Source organism: Ranitomeya variabilis, chromosome 2 (assembly GCF_051348905.1).
Source record: "Ranitomeya variabilis isolate aRanVar5 chromosome 2, aRanVar5.hap1, whole genome shotgun sequence".
Classification (NCBI taxonomy): Eukaryota; Metazoa; Chordata; class Amphibia; order Anura; family Dendrobatidae; genus Ranitomeya; species Ranitomeya variabilis.
This window is the reverse complement of record NC_135233.1, coordinates 780,937,150-780,955,757: the sequence shown is the minus strand read 5'-3', so window position 1 is coordinate 780,955,757 and position 18,608 is coordinate 780,937,150. Positions and strand designations below refer to the sequence as shown.

General features: G+C 45.9%; 1 protein-coding gene across 1 annotated transcript in view; it reads left to right on the top strand.

Annotated features, from left to right (window-relative positions):
- MRAP2 (melanocortin 2 receptor accessory protein 2) overlaps window positions 1-18,608 on the top strand; it is a 185,802-nt gene that overhangs the window by 102,769 nt on the left and 64,425 nt on the right. Inside the window, exon 3 of the mRNA XM_077289800.1 lies at window positions 202-301. Within this exon, the coding sequence (XP_077145915.1) occupies window positions 202-301 (100 nt within the window). The remainder of the gene's footprint in view (window positions 1-201; window positions 302-18,608) is intronic.

The window sequence follows — 18,608 nt, the reverse complement described above, 5'->3', positions numbered from 1 at the left end:
GTCCAAAAGCCATTGAAAAATGGGACATTAAAAAACTGAACATTTTGGTTATTTGTGTACTAACTTTGAATAGATTTAACAGATCTATGAAAAACATGTATGGCCAGTTGATGTTGTAGAACCACATACATACATTAAAATATAAAATCAATTGTTTTGGACTTTACATTTACCGGTACTTTACTTTATTTCTCTTTACAGATTCTATTGTGATTGGATTCTGGGTCGGTCTAGCTGTCTTTGTTATTTTTATGTTTTTTGTTTTGACCTTGTTGGCTAAGACAGGAGCTCCACACCAAGAGTAAGTACTTTTCAATATATTGCAGAAATTATGTCATATTATTTAGCATCATAATTTCTATTTTAACCCCTTCACCTCCCAAGCATGTTTTCACCTTCATAACCAGGCCAAATTTTACAATTCTGATCAGTGTTATTTTATGTGGTTATAACTAGAGATGAGCAAACCTTTCAAGGTTCGGTTTGGATCTACGAACGTCCCTTAGTTTGCTGAACATACCTGAACCCCACTTCAATGGGAGGCAAAACCAAACAACAACCTTCAGTGGGACCAAAAAGCTGTTAAAACAGCTAAAATTGTTGGCAGACATCAGGAAAAGTGGCATCAATTGACCCACAAATTGTACTATAAACAAATAATTGAACAAAAAAAAAATAGACGTGGGGTCCCCTGTATTTTTGATAACTAGCCAGGCAAACCTAACAGGGACTGCAACCCTTCGCTGTCAACAAGGCTGGTTATCAAGAATAGAGGGTTCCTGTTTTTTTTGATAGCTGGGGGCTGTTATTCTCAGGCTGGTAAGGGGCCATGAATATTGTCCCCCACCTAAAAATAGAAGCCCACAGATGTAATTCTTTCAACTAAAGGACTTTATTCTCTGTGTATTTTTTTTTTTATATATAAAATATGACTATGGAGTTAGTAATGGGTGTGTATTATAGATACATATTCATTACAAACATTATTATTATTACTATTATTTATTTACATAGCACCATTAATTCCATGGTGCTGTACATGAGAAAGGGTTACATCAAAATACAAATATCACTTACAGTAAACAAACTAACAATGACAGACTGGTACAGAGGGAAGAGGACCCTGCCCTTGCGGGCTTACATTCTACAGGATTATGGGGAAGGAGACAGTAGGCCGAGGGTTGCAGTAGCTCCAATGGTGTTGAGGTGGCTGTGTGGTCATTACAGGCTGTAAGCTTCTTTGAAGAGGTGGGTTTTCAGATTTAATTTGAAGCATCTGTGCTTGATGCCACCTGACAATACAAAGGTGATATCAACCCCCCAACTATCATCCCACTTTCAACCAAAGGGAAAGTGGGAAGAGGGAGGCTAAGTACCAGATTTGGCGCATCTTACGGATGCACCATTTCTGGGGCACCTGAGAGCTAATGTTTTTAATCTTGGAGGGGCCAATATCCCACAGGTATCAACCCGCAGGTGTCTGCCTATCCTTTCCTGGTTATTAAATACACAGGGACCCTACATCTTTTTTTTTTTTAGGGGGAATCTCCCATTTTATTAACTAAGAAAGGATAAAGCTGTGAGCTCATATTAATAGCCTGGGAACCTTTATGAATATTATCTCTTTACCTCTGCTGATTATGAAAGTTACAGGGAACCCCCACACGTTCTTTTTTTTCAATTACTTTTTCAATTGTCAACAAGAACAGTAAGGTCACCTGGGTTCATAGCAGCCGTTTCTCTTGCTTTGCAAGTTCCAGTGCTGGATGGATGAACGGCCGCGAGTCCAGCACTCAACACTCCGGCATTCAACAGTCCGGCACTGGAGATATCAAGAGACCTGGTGTCTTGAACTCAGGTAACGTTTTACCAGAGTTCAAAGCCACCGGGTCTCTCCTGGCAGCTGCGAGGCCCGGAAACCTCAAATGAAACTTTAAAGGGAACCTGTCACCTCAAATTTGCATTACTGTGCATGTGCCCGCGCACTATGTCCTGTGTTCTATGTCACATATTTCAGACACTTACATGGAAACATTGGTGTAAGCGCTGAGTGTAGAGCGCAGGATAAATGTAAGCCAAGCCTTACTGCAATCTTTAGGAGGCAGAATTAACAAATCCATAGTCGGTGAAGAATTGGTTTATTTATTTTGCGGTATAAGCAATTAGACGACTTTATTCTTCAGGTTGGTGCAATTAAAGTGATACCAGATTTATATTTTTTTACGTTTGGCTGCTGTCACACACTAAAAGACGCTTTTTTTTGCAAAAACAAGTTTTTGCATCTCCATATTTTAAGAGATATAATTTTTTCATATTTATGCTGACAGTCATGTGAGAGCTTGTTTTTTGGGGGATGAGTTGATGTTTTTGTTGGCATCATTTTCAGGCACAAAACATTTTTTGATCGCTTTCTATTCTGATTTTTGGGAGGCAGCTTAAACAAAAAACAGCAATTTTTTTTATTCCGTTCCTTGTATTGTAAAATTGATAAGGCAACTTTATTCTTCTGGTCAGTACGATTACAACGATACCATATTGATATCATTTTTTATGCTTTGATGCTTTTACACAATAAAAACTATTTTATAGAAAAAATAATTATTTTTGCATCGCTTTATTCTGAGAGCCACTAGGCACTTGAGGTCACGTGCATCGGGCGGTAACAAGCGGGGGGGGCGGCACCTGAGCAAGGTTTTGTTTGATTTTTTTTTTTTACACTAGTCCTGGCTCTGGCTGTGCGTCCCTTCCTGAAGACGGGGCGTCAGAGCGGCAGCCAGAACACGTGGTGCTGGTGCCGACTCTCCCTACTCCCCCTGCTGAAACACAGTGATGCCCCTGCTCACAGCCTCACTGGTGCCCGGCCGGAATGTGACTGTGACTGACTGCTGAGGTGGAGCGGAGGCGCCCTGTGTCCTGACCCTGGGTCGTGTCCTGGATTCACATTGCTGGCCTGGAGGACTCACAGACAGTAGAGCAGTACATACACAGTAAGTAGTGTACACTGTCTCTGTCTGTAATGATCTCCCTCCTGGCTCCTGCCCGTGCGCTGCCTGCTGCACTGCCCTGTCTGTGACTCACCTCACGGTCCTCACCCCTTCCCTCACATTCCTCAGCCTCATTTCTGCCTGTAGTGCCTGAGGCTAGAGGGGCCATGAAAACACAGTCAGCAGCCCTTAATGTTTGATGTTTGCTCCCGGCAGACAGACCCAGAGAGTGAGTGGTGGGGGTGGGGTATAATACACCCCCACTTACTCTATCTGGGTCCTGGGAGCAAACATTGCCAGTTCTGGTGTGTGTGTGTGGCTGTATCGTATGTGTGTGTGTGTGTGTGTGTGTGTGTGTGTGCAGAACTGTATGTATGTGTGTCTGTGCGGTGCTGTGTGTGCGGAGCTGTATGTGTGTGGGGCTGTATGTATGTGTGTGTGTGTGTGCGGGCAGCGGAGCTGTATGTGTGTGCGTGCGCGCAGAGCTGTATGTGTGTAAGGAGCTGTGTGTGTGCAGAGCTGTATGTGTGTGTGTGTGTGTGCGGGCAGCGGAGCTGTATGTGTGTGTGTGCGCAGAGCTGTGTGTGTGCGGAGCTATGTGTGTGCGTAACTGTGTGTGTAGCTGTATGTGTGTGTGCGGATCTGCATGTATGTGTGCGGATCTGCATGTATGTGTGCCCTGAATGGCAAAAATCGCTGATGTGAAAGTAGCCTAAGTCACTGCCGACAGTGTCTGCATTACGGCTCATACTCACATGCGAGATTCTCGGATGAGTGTCGCACATCAATACCCGGCACTCAGGAGCGGAGCATGTACTGCTATGCGGCCACAAGCTCCGATCTCAGTGCCGGGTATTGACATGCGACACTCATCCGAGTTTCTTGCATGTGAGTATGAGCCCTTAGTCATACCAATGGGGAGGCAGCACAAACTCTAAATACGGCCCTGCTGAGAGCTATAACTTTTTTATTTTTCCGCTGATGCTAAAAGAAAAGAAAGATATATCAATGAGTTGACAAAATATATATGCACATAAATATGAGCTTGTAAATGTACAAATAACTGTATATGAGGAACAATGAAGATATATGCAAGTGACAAATGGATTTTGGCCAAAAGACATACAGTGGGGCAAAAAAGTATTTAGTCAGTCAGCAATAGTGCAAGTTCCACCACTTAAAAAGATGAGGCGTCTGTAATTTACATCATAGGTAGACCTCAACTATGGGAGACAAACTGAGAAAAAAAAAAATCCAGAAAATCACATTGTCTGTTTTTTTATCATTTTATTTGCATTTTATGGTGGAAAATAAGTATTTGGTCAGAAACAAAATTTCATCTCAATACTTTGTAATATAGCTTTTGTTGGCAATGACAGAGGTCAAACGTTTTCTGTAAGTCTTCAAGTTTGCCACACACTGTTGTTGGTATTTTGGCCCATTCCTCCATGCAGATCTCCTCTAGAGCAGTGATGTTTTTGGCTTTTCGCTTGGCAACACGGACTTTCAACTCCCTCCAAAGGTTTTCTATAGTGTTGAGATCTGGAGACTGGCTAGGCCATTCCAGGACCTTGAAATGCTTCTTACGAAGCCACTCCTTCGTTGCCCTGGCGGTGTGCTTTGGATCATTGTCATGTTGAAAGACCCAGCCACGTTTCAACTTCAATGCCCTTGCTGATGGAAGGAGGTTTGCACTCAAAATCTCACGATACATGGCCCCATTCATTCTTTCATGTACCCGGATCAGTCGTCCTGGCCCCTTTGCAGAGAAACAGCCCCAAAGCATGATGTTTCCACCACCATGCTTTACAGTAGGTATGGTGTTTGATGGATGCAACTCAGTATTCTTTTTCCTCCAAACACGACAAGTTGTGTTTCTACCAAACAGTTCCAGTTTGGTTTCATCAGACCATAGGACATTCTCCCAAAACTCCTCTGGATCATCCAAATGCTCTCTAGCAAACTTCAGACGGGCCTGGACATGTACTGGCTTAAGCAGTGGGACACGTCTGGCACTGCAGGATCTGAGTCCATGGTGGCGTAGTGTGTTACTTATGGTAGGCCTTGTTACATTGGTCCCAGCTCTCTGCAGTTCATTCACTAGGTCCCCCCGCGTGGTTCTGGGATTTTTGCTCACCGTTCTTGTGATCATTCTGACCCTACGGGGTGAGATTTTGCGTGGAGCCCCAGATCGAGGGAGATTATCAGTGGTCTTGTATGTCTTCCATTTTCTAATTATTGCTCCCACTGTTGATTTCTTCACTCCAAGCTGGTTGGCTATTGCAGATTCAGTCTTCCCAGCCTGGTGCAGGGCTACAATTTTGTTTCTGGTGTCCTTTGACAGCTCTTTGGTCTTCACCATAGTGGAGTTTGGAGTCAGACTGTTTGAGGGTGTGCACAGGTGTCTTTTTATACTGATAACAAGTTTAAACAGGTGCCATTACTACAGGTAATGAGTGGAGGAAAGAGGAGACTCTTAAAGAAGAAGTTACAGGTCTGTGAGAGCCTGAAATCTTGATTGTTTGTTTCTGACCAAATACTTATTTTCCACCATAAAATGCAAATAAAATGATAAAAAAACCAGACAATGTGATTTTCTGGATTTTTTTTCTCAGTTTGTCTCCCATAGTTGAGGTCTACCTATGATGTAAATTACAGACGCCTCTCATCTTTTTAAGTGGTGGAACTTGCACTATTGCTGACTGACTAAATACTTTTTTGCCCCACTGTATTAGCAAAAGAAATACAAATGGTCAACAAAAATAACTTTATACAGTCAGTAAGACAAATGTTGCCAAAAACTGTTTTATTGATCAAGAACTAAAAAAATGGGGGACATACAAATAAAGGGATGGTCGAAACAATAAAATAAGTAAATAATGGTGTATGGTGATTAAGTCAAATATAAATGTGCATGATCATGTGACCAGGAAAAATTGACACATGAAAAGATAAAAAAATAAATGATAAAAAGTGAAAATATGACAAATAGAATGCATAAGAATACCATAATTGCAAATCTATATAATAGTAATCTGGTATATAGGTTAGTAAAAAAAATAAATGCACCATAACAATCATAACAATAATAACATTGTGATGTACAGTGTTCAGAAAATACAAAAATAGGGAATTACTAAAGATGTCTGCGTCTGGTCATTGACTGCTTCAATGAGAATGGGTGACAATATATAGTATGGCAAATCATAGAAATAAATTCAGAATTACATAATCTCAGTAAAAAGAATGCAACATAAAAGAAAAATATCTGAACATGGTTAGTCAGACTAATGCTTTGAAAGAATAGCAATGCTATTAAGTCACTTCACAGACATTGGAGGATTCCAGAATACTGCGTTTACTAGAATAGGTATCGAGTACATGTGATATCCAAACATAGTCAGCAAGTGGATTTGTTCCATGGATATACTACAAATGACTACAAAAATATAAAGAAGTTAACAGACTGCACACACTAAAAATAATAAAATTATGCAAATGTATCAGGGATGACGAAGGTGGTCAGAGAAATGAGGCGAAGCAAATATTTTTGTTGAGTCCTAGGTAACGTACATTATTAAACGTCCATATCCACTTAGATTCCCAGTGTGCCAATTTTTTGCTGATGTTACCGCCTCATATATTGAACAGTTCTATCGATAACCCTCACTTTAAAATGATGAATCACAATTATGATAGAGTTTAACCCCTTTTTGCCATTGGAATAGTACACCCGATGGCAGAACCCCGCTTTGATGTGGGCTACGGCGGTGAGCCCTCATCAAAGCCAGGACATGTCAGCTGTTTTGAACAGCTGATACAGTTAGGTCCATATATATTTGGACAGAGACAACATTTTTCTAATTTTGGTTATAGACATTACCACAATGAATTTTAAACAAAATAATTCAGAAAGCAGTTGAAGTTCAGACTTTCAGCTTTCATTTGAGAGTATCCACATTAAAATTTGATGAAGGGTTTAGGAGTTTCAGCTCCTTAACATGTGCCACCCTGTTTTTAAAAGGACCTAAAGTAATTGGACAATTGACTCCAAGGCTATTTCATGGACAGGTGTGGGCAATCCCTTCGTTATGTCATTCTCAATTAAGCAGATAAAAGGCCTGGAGTTGATTTCAGGTGTGGTGCTTGCATTTGGAAGGTTTTGCTGTGAAGTAAACATGCTGTCAAAGGAGCTCTCCATTCAGGTGAAACACGCCATCCTTAAGCTGCGAAAACAGAAAAAACCCATCCGAGAAATTGCTACAATATTAGGAGTGGCAAAATCTACAGTTTCATACATCCTGAGAAAGAAAGAAAGAAAGCACTGGTGAACTCATCAATGCAAAAAGACCGGGGCACCCACGGAAGACAACAGTGGTGGATGATCGCAGAATAATCTCCATGGTGAAGAGAAACCCCTTCACAACAGCCAACCAAGTGAACAACACTCTCCAGGAGGTAGGCGTATCAATATCCAAATCCGCCATAAAGAGAAGACTGCATGAAAGTAAATACAGAGGGTTCACTGCCTGGTGCAAGCAACTCATAAGCATCAAGAATAAAAAGGCTAGACTGGACTTTGCTAAAAAACATCTAAAAAAGCCAGCACAGTCCTGGAAGAACATTCTTTGGACAGATGAAACCAAGATCAACCTCTACCAGAATTATGGAAAGAGAAAAGTATGGTGAAGGCGTGGTAGAGCTCATGATCCAAAGCTTACCACATCATCTGTAAAACACGGCAGAGGCAGTGTGATGGCTTGGGCATGCATGGCTGCCAGTGGCACTGGGTCACTAGTGTTTATTGATGATGTGACACAGGACAGAAGCAGCTGAATGAATTCTGAGGTATTCAGAGACAAACTTTGTGCTCATTTCCAGCCAAATGCAGCAAAACTGATTGTCGTCATTTCATGCTACAGATGGACAATGACCAAAAACATAAAGCCAAAGCGACCCAGGAGTTTATTAAAGCAAAGAAGTGGAATATTCTTGAATGGCCAAGTCAGTCACCTGATCTCAACCCAATTGAGCATGCATTTCACTCGTTAAAGACTAAACTTCAGACAGAAAGGCCCACAAACAAACAGCAACTGAAAACCACCGCAGTGAAGGCCTGGCAGAGCATCAAAAAGGAGGAAACACAGGGTCTGGTGATGTCCATGAGTTCAAGATTTCAGGCAGTCATTGCCAACAAAGGACTTTCAACCAAGTACTAGAAATGAACATTTTATTTAAAATTATTTAATCTGTCCAATTACTTTTGGTCCCTTTAAAATTCAGGGTGGCACATGTTAAGGAGCTGTAACTCCTAAACCCTTCATCCAATTTTAATGTGGATACCCTCAAATGAAAGCTGAATGTCTGAACTTCAACTGCATCTGAATTGTTTTGTTTAAAATTTATTGTGGTAATGTCTATAACCAAAATTAGAAAAATGTTGTCTCTGTCCAAATATATATGGACCTAACTGTATGTGCCTGCAATAGGCGCAGGAAGAATCGCAATCCGCCTGCAGTGCGCAGGTGCCAGGCCTCTCTGACCTTTCCTGGTGCCTGCGCACAGCAGTATTTTGCTCTGCCCTCAACAGGGCAGACAAAGTACGCCTGTGCAGGCACCGCGACAGGAAGCAAAGAAGAGGACGTCATCGTATGAAGATGGGAGGCGCCGGACGCCGCAACGCCCATCGGACTGTACCGGGACCACCCCTGGGTGAGTATAATCTAACTTGTTTTTCTTATCTTTCAGGTTACATTGGGGGCTTATCTACAGCATTACAGAATAAGATAAGCCCCTGCTGGCGGTGGCCACAGCTTATAGGCCAAAAATGGGGTGACAGATTCCCTTTAAGTCTATATTTGTCATCTACATCTTTTGCTGCATCGATTCCATTGACATGTTGGCAGACTCTAATTTTGAATTGCCGAATAGTAAAAACTACGTACATTTTTGAGGAGGGGCATCTAGCATAATATGTAACCGCTTTAGTTTTGCATGAGGTTTTATGTTGAATATTGAACTGTTTAGATCACATAGAATCATTAAAACCAGTCAGTGTATTCAATATGTGTACATGCTACACATATACCACAAGACAAACAGCGACGATGAGGGGGAGAAAGTTTTAAGGTCATTGGAATAATGGCTTCTCTCAATTTATCATTTATTTTATAATTATAGTTATTATGTATTTAGATATTGTGGGATCCGCAAGTAGATTGGGCCATGGTTTTTCCAGACAACACCTCATGGAGGGGATCTGTGAGTGAAAGTCCGTAATGATTATTGGTAGCTGGTACTTGAGATGTACTATAGCTAATGCACTGTTATGTATAATACAAGCGATCGGATGATCGCAAGTTCAAGTCCTCAAAAGGGAGTAACAAATACAGTGAAAAGTGAAAAAAAGTGTTTTCAAATTCTGACAATAAAAAAAATACAAAAGTTCAAATCGCTCCCCTTTTGCTGCATTAAAAATAAAGCAATTAAAAGAAAGTAAAAAATACACATACTTGGTGTTAGGAGTCGAGTTCCCGCCGCTGCACAGGGGGAATCTCGAGCCATGTCTGCTGCGGTCTCCCATTCTGCTTCAGCAGCAGTGGAGCCTGCTCAGCGGAGACGTCGGTCCCAGCGTCTCGCTCAGCCTGATACTGTGCAAAAGGTTACTGCTGCCTTTCCAGGTTCTGATTTTGTAGCCAGCACTGGTCAGCAGTGTGCAGGCGTTTCTGGGACTAAGTCCTCATTTGCACACACACTGAGCATGCCCATGGGAGGACCTCTCATTGGAGGTCGTGGGTCACATGCTCAGGCCCTGTAGCAGATCCTATTGGACCACTGGAAGGTCCTTGTCCGCTACAGCTATAAAAGGTTCGCATGGCCAAGCACTAGTGTCAAACCAAAGTCTATGAGCTCAGCGCCAGTGTGGTCATGTCTGGATGTGGTTAGGGTTTGGCTGAAATAAGCTCCTAGAATACTGGCACCGCCGGTGAGGAGTTTGTATGTGTGTATTCAGGGCCTTTCCTGAAATAAGCCGCTAGAATACCGGCAGCTCCAGTGAGGAGTTGTTTGTCTGTTTCACTGACTGCATGACCAAGTTTTGCTCTGTTTGGTAGCTGTGTACCCCTGTGAGGTTAACAGGGCACAGCATCTTGTTTCTAGCGAGTTCGCTTATACTGCCATATAGTGCCGCCATTTGCCAGCAGCAGGTTCCTCTCCTGCACAGTGGACCCCGGGTTGCGAACACACCTATTAACACATACAATATACTCAGTGTGTTCCGCCAACCCTAACATAATACTAGCGCCAGGGTCTGGCTAGTAAATGGAGGACAAACAGCAATCCTTGCAGTACATCCAGCAGCTGGAGGGTAGGTTGGCGGCTCTCGAGCGCACAACCTCAGCTGTAGATGTTACCACAGTTGCTGTTCAGGCTGCTAGCGTGGCTGCAGCCCCTTGTCCACGGTCACCCCTGTTCTGACTCTATCTCGCCTCCTGCTGCCAGAAAAAATTTCTGGTGATAGTAAATCTTGTAGGGGTTTCGTGAGCCAGTGCTCTATACACCTCGAGCTCCTGGCCCACATTTCCCCACAGAGTGGGCAAAGGTGGGATTTATTGTGTCTCTCCTGTCGGACAGGGCGTTGGAGTGGGCTACGCCGCTGTGGGAGCGTGGCGATCAAGTGGTGCAGAGTGCTCCGCTGTTCATGAGCACTCTGAAACAGGTCTTTTTAGGGCCTCAAGTCACCCATGATACAGCGCTCCAACTGTTGCCATTGACTCAGGGTTCATCCTTGGTCAGCCATTTTGCCGTCCACTTCCGCACCCTAGCATCTGAGCTGGAGTGGTCGGATAAAGCCCTTATCCCTATATTTTGGAGGGGGCTGGCTGACCACGTGAAGGACGCTCTGGCATCAAGGGAGATTCCTGCCACACTGGAGGAGTTAATAGCTGTGTCTACCCGTATTGACCTCAGTTTTCATGAGCGGAGGTTAGAGTGGGCCCAGTGTAGGCAGAGGTTTGGGCTGGCTCCCACCTTCGTCAAACCTTTGGAATTTCCAGTCCTCGTCCCTGAGTCACATGAGGCCATGGAAGTGTCACGAGCAGGATCTAAGTCCCGGACCGCTCGTGCACTCAAGGTCTGCCATGTTTGCCAGCAGTCAGGACATCTTGCCACCAGATGTTCACAGCGGTCAAGGAAACATCAGCATCTAGTGATAGTAGGTGGAGGTACTCTAGACACTGCAACGTTTGCCTCCAAATTGTCCTTTAAGGGGACAATTACAATAGGCTCATTCACTCACTCAGTAGAGCGCTGCATGGATTCTGGGGTGGAGGGCAATTTTATGTATTCTGCCTTCGCCCAACGCCACGCAATACGCCTGGTAATGCTAGCTCAACCAGTAACTGTACGAGTGGTGAATAGGTCGACACTGCCCTCACAGATAACACACCAGACCATCCCTTTCACTCTGTCCTTGTCGCCATCTCATCAGATTATATCTCTGCTCGTCATTCCTGAGGGAATTGATGAGGTCCTGTTAGGGATGCATTGGCTACGGTATCACTCTCCTCACATCGAGTGGTCCACAGGCAGAATTTTAGGATGGGGTGAATCTTGTGGGGGTAGATGTCAGAGGGAAAGCATTCAGGTTGCAACAACTGAGGTACCCGCAGATCTATCCTCTCCCCAAGCAATAGTGGCCCTATGCGGACGTGTTCTTCAAAAGGGCTGCGGAGACCCTTCCGCCTCACAGCCCCTATGACTATCATATTGACCTCTTGCCTGGTGCTGAGCCAGTGGGGTATCTAGCGGGGGCAGCCGGGGCATGTGCCCCGGGCACAGCCGGCAGGGGGGCACAGTCGGGCCGCCTAATTCGGCGGTCCGCAGTGTCTCCCCCGGCGGCTGCATTCTGCCTCCCCCGGTCTGGGAGTCAGCTGTTCTCTGTGCCGACTGTCAAGCTGACAGCTGGCAGAGAAGCTGCAGAGCGCCGGCTCCCAACGTGTGCAGAGGTGGAGGGGGGCCCCTGCAGAGTGGCTGCGGCGGGCAGGGAGAAATTCCTGCAGCTCCGTTGCCCAGCGATCTGTCTTCCTGCTTCCTCTCACACAGATGCGCCACTGGATGACGTCATCATTCAGCGGCCAGCTGTGTCAGAGGAAGGTGATGAGATGCGGCAGAGCGCGAGGAGAGGTGAGAGGTGTGTGTGTGTGTGTGTATGTAAATGTGTGTGTGAATGTGTGTGTGTATGTGAATGTGTGTGTGTATGTGAATGTGTGTGTGTATGTGAATGTGTGTGTGTGTGTGTGTGTGTGTGTATGTGAATGTGTGTGTATGTGAATGTGTGTGTATGTGAATGTGTGTGTATGTGAATGTGTGGCTCAGTATTGGGTGTGTGTGTGTGTATCGCGCTGCAGGGGAATGTGCAGAGAAGTGAATGGTGTGTGTGTGTGGGGGGGGGAGGAGAGGGCAATGATGGGGCTGACTGGGAGAGAGCAATGATGGGGATGGTGGAGGAGGAGAGGGCAATGATGGGGCTGATGGGGAGAGAGCAATGATGGGGATGGTGGAGGAGAGGGCAATGATGAGGCTGACGGGGAGAGAGCAATGATGGGGATGGTGGAGGAGGAGAGGGCAATGATGGGGTTGACTGGGAGAGAGCAATGATGGGGATGGTGGGGGAGGAGAGGGCAATGATGGGGCTGGCAGGGAGAGAGCAATGATGCGGATGGTGGAGGAGAAGGCAATGATGAGGATGGTGGAGGAGAGGGCAATGATGGGGCTGACGGGGAGAGGGCAATGATGGGGATGTTGGGGGAGGAGAGGGCAATGATGGGGCTGACGGGGGGCGCCAAAATGAATTCTTGCCCAGGGTGCCAGAAACCCTAGATACACCTCTGTGCTGAGCCTCCCCGGAGTCGAGTCTATCCGTTGTCTCTCCCGGAGACAGAGGCAATGTCACAGTATATCTGAGAGAATCTGGCAAGAGGATTCATTAGGAAGTCAGTGTCACCTGCAGGGGCTGGGTTCTACTTCGTATAGAAGAGTGGAGAACTGCGTCCATGCATAGACTACAGGGGTTTTAACGCCATCACCATTAAGAATAAGTACCCACTACCCCTGATATCTGAGCTTTTTGATAGGCTACAGGGAGCAAGGGTATTTACTAAATTAGATCTGCGGGGTGCTTACAACCTGATTCGCATCCGTGAGGGGGACGAATGGAAGACGGCTTTTAACACCAGGGATGGGCACTATGAATATCTGGTGATGCCCTTCGGGCTCTGTAATGCCCCAGCCGTTTTCCAAGACTTTGTAAACGACATCTTCCGGGACATGCTTTCCACCTCGGTCGTAGTTTATCTGGATGATATTCTCATCTACTCTCCAGATATTGACTCCCACCGGAGAGAGGTTTGCAAGGTCTTTGACCTCCTTCGGGCTAACTCCCTCTATGCCAAGTTGGAGAAGTGTGTGTTTGAGCAGGAGTCCTTGCCTTTCCTTGGCTATATCATTTCTGTCTAGGGATTGGCTATGGATCCAGCCAAGCTACAGGCTGTGATGGACTGGCAGGAACCCCATTCTCTCAAAGCGGTGCAGCGCTTTATGTGGTTCATTAATTACTATCGCCAGTTCATTCCCCACTTCTCAACTTTGGTAGCTCCCTTGGTTGCCCTCACCAAGAAGGGAGCAAATCCCAAGTTGTGGTCAGAGGAGGTCTCCAAGGCCTTTCTCTCAATTAAGTCACACTTCGCTAGCGCTCCCATCCTACACCGCCCTGATGTAGATAAGCCATTTATTATGGAGGTGGATGCCTCATCCGTTTATGCTGGAGCAGTCCTCTTCCAAAAGGATACTTTTGCTTCTTCTTCTCCAAGACCTTTTCACCAGCAGAGAGGAATTATTCCATCGGGGACCGGGAGTTGTTAGCTATGAAGTTGGCTTTCTCAGAGTGGAGACACCTCCTGGAGGGAGCTCGCTTTCCCTTCCAGGTGTTCACAGACCACAAGAACTTGGGTGTATTTACAGACCGCCCAGCGGCTAAATTCTCGCCAGGCTAGATGGTCCCTGTTCTTCTCCCGGTTCCATTTCACCCTCCATTTTCTTTCTGGGGAGAAGAACGCTCGTGCCGACGCTCTCTCTCTCGCTCTGTAGTGTCATCAGAGGAGGAGGAGCCTCGGCATATTGTCCCTTGAGAGAGCCTGAGAACTGTGGCTCCGGTTTCGCTAGAGTCTGTGCCCCCAGGCAAGACTTTCGTTCCATCTAATTTGTGACCGGAGGTTCTCTCTTGGGCTCATTCGTCCTGGGTGGGTGGACATTTTGGGACCAAGAGGGCATCTGAGCTCTTGGCGAGGATTTCCTGGTGGCCGCATATGGCCCATTACGTCGGGGACTATATTCGGGAATGTGTCTCCTGCGCCAAGAATCTGTCTCCTTGGCAACGGCCTGCTGGGCAACTTTACCCCCTGCTGGTGGCAGACAGGCCCTGGGAGATGGTTGGGATGGACTTCGTGGTAGGCTTACCCAAATCTCGTAGCTGTACAGTTATCTGGGTAGTCACCGACCATTTTTTTAAGATGGTGCACTTGGTTCCGCTTCCACGGTTACCTTCTGCACTGGCTTTAGCGGCGTTGTTCGTCATACATGTTTTCCGTTTACATGGCATGCCTGACAAAATTGTCAGTTATTAGGGTCCTCAGTTTGCGTCTGGGTTCTGGAGAGAACTCTGTCGTTTACTCAGCATTGAGCTGAATCTCTCTTCTGCATACCATCCCGAGATGAATGGGTTGGTAGAGAGGGCCAACCACACTCTGGTCACATACTTACGACATTTTGTCTCCGCCAGGCAGGATGACTGGGCATCTTTGCTACCTTGGGCGGAATTTGCTTTGAACAACGCCGTAGGTGACTCTACCAGGCAGACTCCTTTTCTCCTTAATTACGGCCAGCATCCGCGTGTTCCTGTGCCCATGCCCGTGTCATCCACCGATTCTAGGGTGGCAGACTGGGCGGTGGAGGCACGTGACATTTGTGACCACACACAGGATGCCATCCGGGTCTCCAAGGAGAGAATGAGGGTCTCTGCTGATGCACACTGGCGCCTCATTCCGACCTTTGCTCCTGGCGACTTAGTGTGGCTCTCCGCCTGTAACATCAGGCTGCGAGTTGAGTCCACTAAGTTTGCGCCTCGCTACATAGGCCCTTTCAAGGTTCTGGAACAGGTCAACCCTGTGGTCTACCGTTTGGCTGTTCCTCCGCGCCTTGGTATCACCGACACCTTTCACGTTTCCCTTTTAAAGCCTGTCTATTTGTCCCGGTTTTCCGAGTCATCTGCCGGGACATCGGGTTCGTCCACGGATGAGTTTGAGGTGAACTCTATCGTGGGGTGCAAGGTGGTACGTGGCAAGAAATATTATCTGGTGGACTGGAAGGGTCACGGCCTAGAGGATAGAACCTGGGAACCTGTCGAGCACATTCGGGCTCCGCTGCTCATTGCAGCCTTTGAGTGTAGCGAGGCTCAAGGGGGGGCCCTAGGAGGGGGGTAATGTTAAGAGTCGAGTTCCCGCGTCTCACTCAGTCTGGTTCTGTGCAAAGGGTTACTGCTGCCTTTCCAGGTTCTGCTTTTGCAGTCAGGACTGGTCAGCGGTGTGCAGGCTTTTCTGGGACTAAGTCCTGCTTTGCACACACTGAGCATGCCCACGGGAGGACCTCTTATTGGAGGTCGGGGTTCACATGCTCAGGCCCTGTATGTGTGTATTCAGGGCCTTTCCTGAAATAAGCCGCTAGAGTTCGCTTATACCGCCATATAGCGCCGCCATTTGCCAGCAGCAGGTTTCTCTCCTGAACTGTGGACCCCGGGTTGCTAACGCACCTATTAATACATATATATATACTCGGTGCATTCCGCCAACCCTAACACTTGGTATTGATGCATTTTTAACCCCTTTGAGACAAAGCCCTTTTTCGTTTTTGCATTTGTTTTTCGCTCCCCTTCTTCCCAGAGCATAACTTTTTTATTTTTCCATCAGTATGGCCATGTGAAGGTTTTTTTTTTTGCGAAACAAGTTGTACGTTTGAAAGACACCATTGGTTTTACCATATTGTGTACTCAAAAACGGGAAAAAAATTCTAAGTGCTGTGAAATTGCAAAAAAAGTGCAATTCCACAACGTTTACCTAAAAAAATGTTTTTACCATGTTCACCAAATGCTAATCTGACCTGCATTATGTTTCTCCAGGTCATTGCGAGTTTATAGTGTAAAGTAACTTGGCACACACGTGATCAAATGCTTATGTGGTTTAATAAAGAGAGTACATACAGACGTTTCGGTCATAGACCTTCTTCAATGTACTAAACAAAAATGATAACAAAGTAAATGAAGTATATACAGTAAATAAACAATGGTCTAATGTAGAAAACAACATAATAATGATAACTGCTTTGGAAGTGGCATTCTACTGAGTACATCAGTCTCTTATGCAGTGCAGTTTAGTGAAGAAACTTACTAAAAGTCATGCACTAGTGGTGTATAGAAGGCTATTATATAGTGACCGTAGGACTAAGGATCTATCGCTTGTTGCATATTAAGGAAAAGAAGAAGGATCTACCCTCTCTCAGAGAGTCTATCTGGTGAGCGGAGTTTTAGTAAATATGTATATAATATTTTAGAATCTCAATGCATGTGGTAGCATATACTGGAAATGGAATAGAAAAGAACATACCCCTCTGTACGTCTGGTAGTGGTAACTATGGTCTGTGCATGAGTCCGGCACTGTGGGGTAAAATGACATGGCTATAAGTGCCTCGGACTCGCCGACTGGGGAAGTGCCCCGTGAGCGGTATGGTGCCTGGCTTACCTAACGTATCTCTATCCTGGACGCGGTGTCCACCGCTTGTCCTCGATGTGGTGAGGTACGCTCGCTGCTGCCGTTTAATAACCGCACACAGAGACGCGCTACCGGAAGTGCTGGGCCGGAAGAGACCTAGCAATGTGGGTTTGGCTCTATTGCGTTCCACTAGTACTGCTGTGGGAGGGGTCGTGCGTTCCACTGCGGGCATGCGTAGTGAGATAGTGCCCTGGAGAACTAAATACGTGATCTGCTATTCCAGAGTGATGAAAAGTAGCTCTCATTGTGAGGTTTCTGGTGAGTACTAGGGACAATAGCTCACAACAAAGATTGACCTCATCAGGGTCTAAATTAGAGGTCAAAAGTAACCTCATTGACCTGATGCCTTCCTCATGTGGGATGCCTACTCTTGATGTGACCACGATAAATCCTTCACCTAACAAAGAAAGAGATACTAAATACCGCATCCCCTTCATTCACAACTACCATCCCCTAGCGTACCTACTCCACAAGTCCATTAGACGCCACTGGCACATTCTAGGTACAGGACACCCAGGGGTCAAGGAATTTGTTGAACCTTTCCTCCCTTGCTTCCGTAGACCACGGAATATACGTGACAAATTGGTGAGAGCAGACATAGGGAGTTCACAACCTATACCCAGACAACGCTTCCTTTCCAATCCAAGGACAGGCACATTTCCATGCCTGCAATGAATACAATGCAACAACATACAAAGAGGCACAACCCTATACCATCCACATAATGGAAAAGAATATCCCATCAAAGGTTTTTTCACGTGTGATTCAACATATGTGATCTATATAATCAAGTGTCCTTGCGGACTATACTATGTTGGAGAGACAACCCAACCTATCAAACAGAGGATCTCCAAGCACAAATCTACGATAAGGTGAAAAAACACCCTATTACCCATCCCCTATCATTTTATTACGCAGGGCCATACAATCGCCCAGTTAAGATTTCAGGTGATTGAACAGGTGTCACCATTACGTAGAGGGGGTGATAGGATAGGCCTCCTGAAAAAGAGAGAGGCCTTCTGGATACACGAACTACAGACTTTAGCCCCAAGGGGCCTTAACAGAGACTTTTATTTTTTTAAAACCTTTTTTTTTTTAATTTTTAAACTTTTGGCATGAGAATACCTCACTTACTATGAGCGTCGACCACCTAGCGGCGCTCACAGTAAGCCGGCATTGACAACCATAGAGGTATCCAGGAGTCCTCTGGTTATCATGCCAACCCTTCGGTCACCCGCGATCACGTGAGGGGGTCACCGATGGGCAGATTTCTGGCCTGATGGCCAGAAGCGCTTGTTAAATGCCGCTGTCAGAGTTTGACAGCGGCATTTAACGGGTAAGGTTACTTTCACACTTGCGTTGTGTGACGTACGTCACAATGCTTCGTTTTGGAGAAAAAATGCATCCTGCAAAGTTGCCCGCAGGATGCATTTTTTCTCCATAGACTTGCATTAGCGACGCATTGCAACGGATTGCCACACGTCGCATCCGTCGTGCGACGGATGCGTCGTGTTTTGGCGGACCGTCGGCATAAAAAATGTTCCATGTAACTTTTTTTGAGCGTCGCGTCCGCCATTTTCAACCGCGCATGCGCGGCCGAAACTCTGTCCCCTCCTCCCCGGACTGCAGAATGGGCAACGGATGTGTTGTAAAACTGCATCCTCTGCCCACGTCTTGCAGTTATTCACAGCGTCCGTCGGCCCGACGCATTGCGACGGGTCCGTACCGACGGATAAGTGTGAAAGTA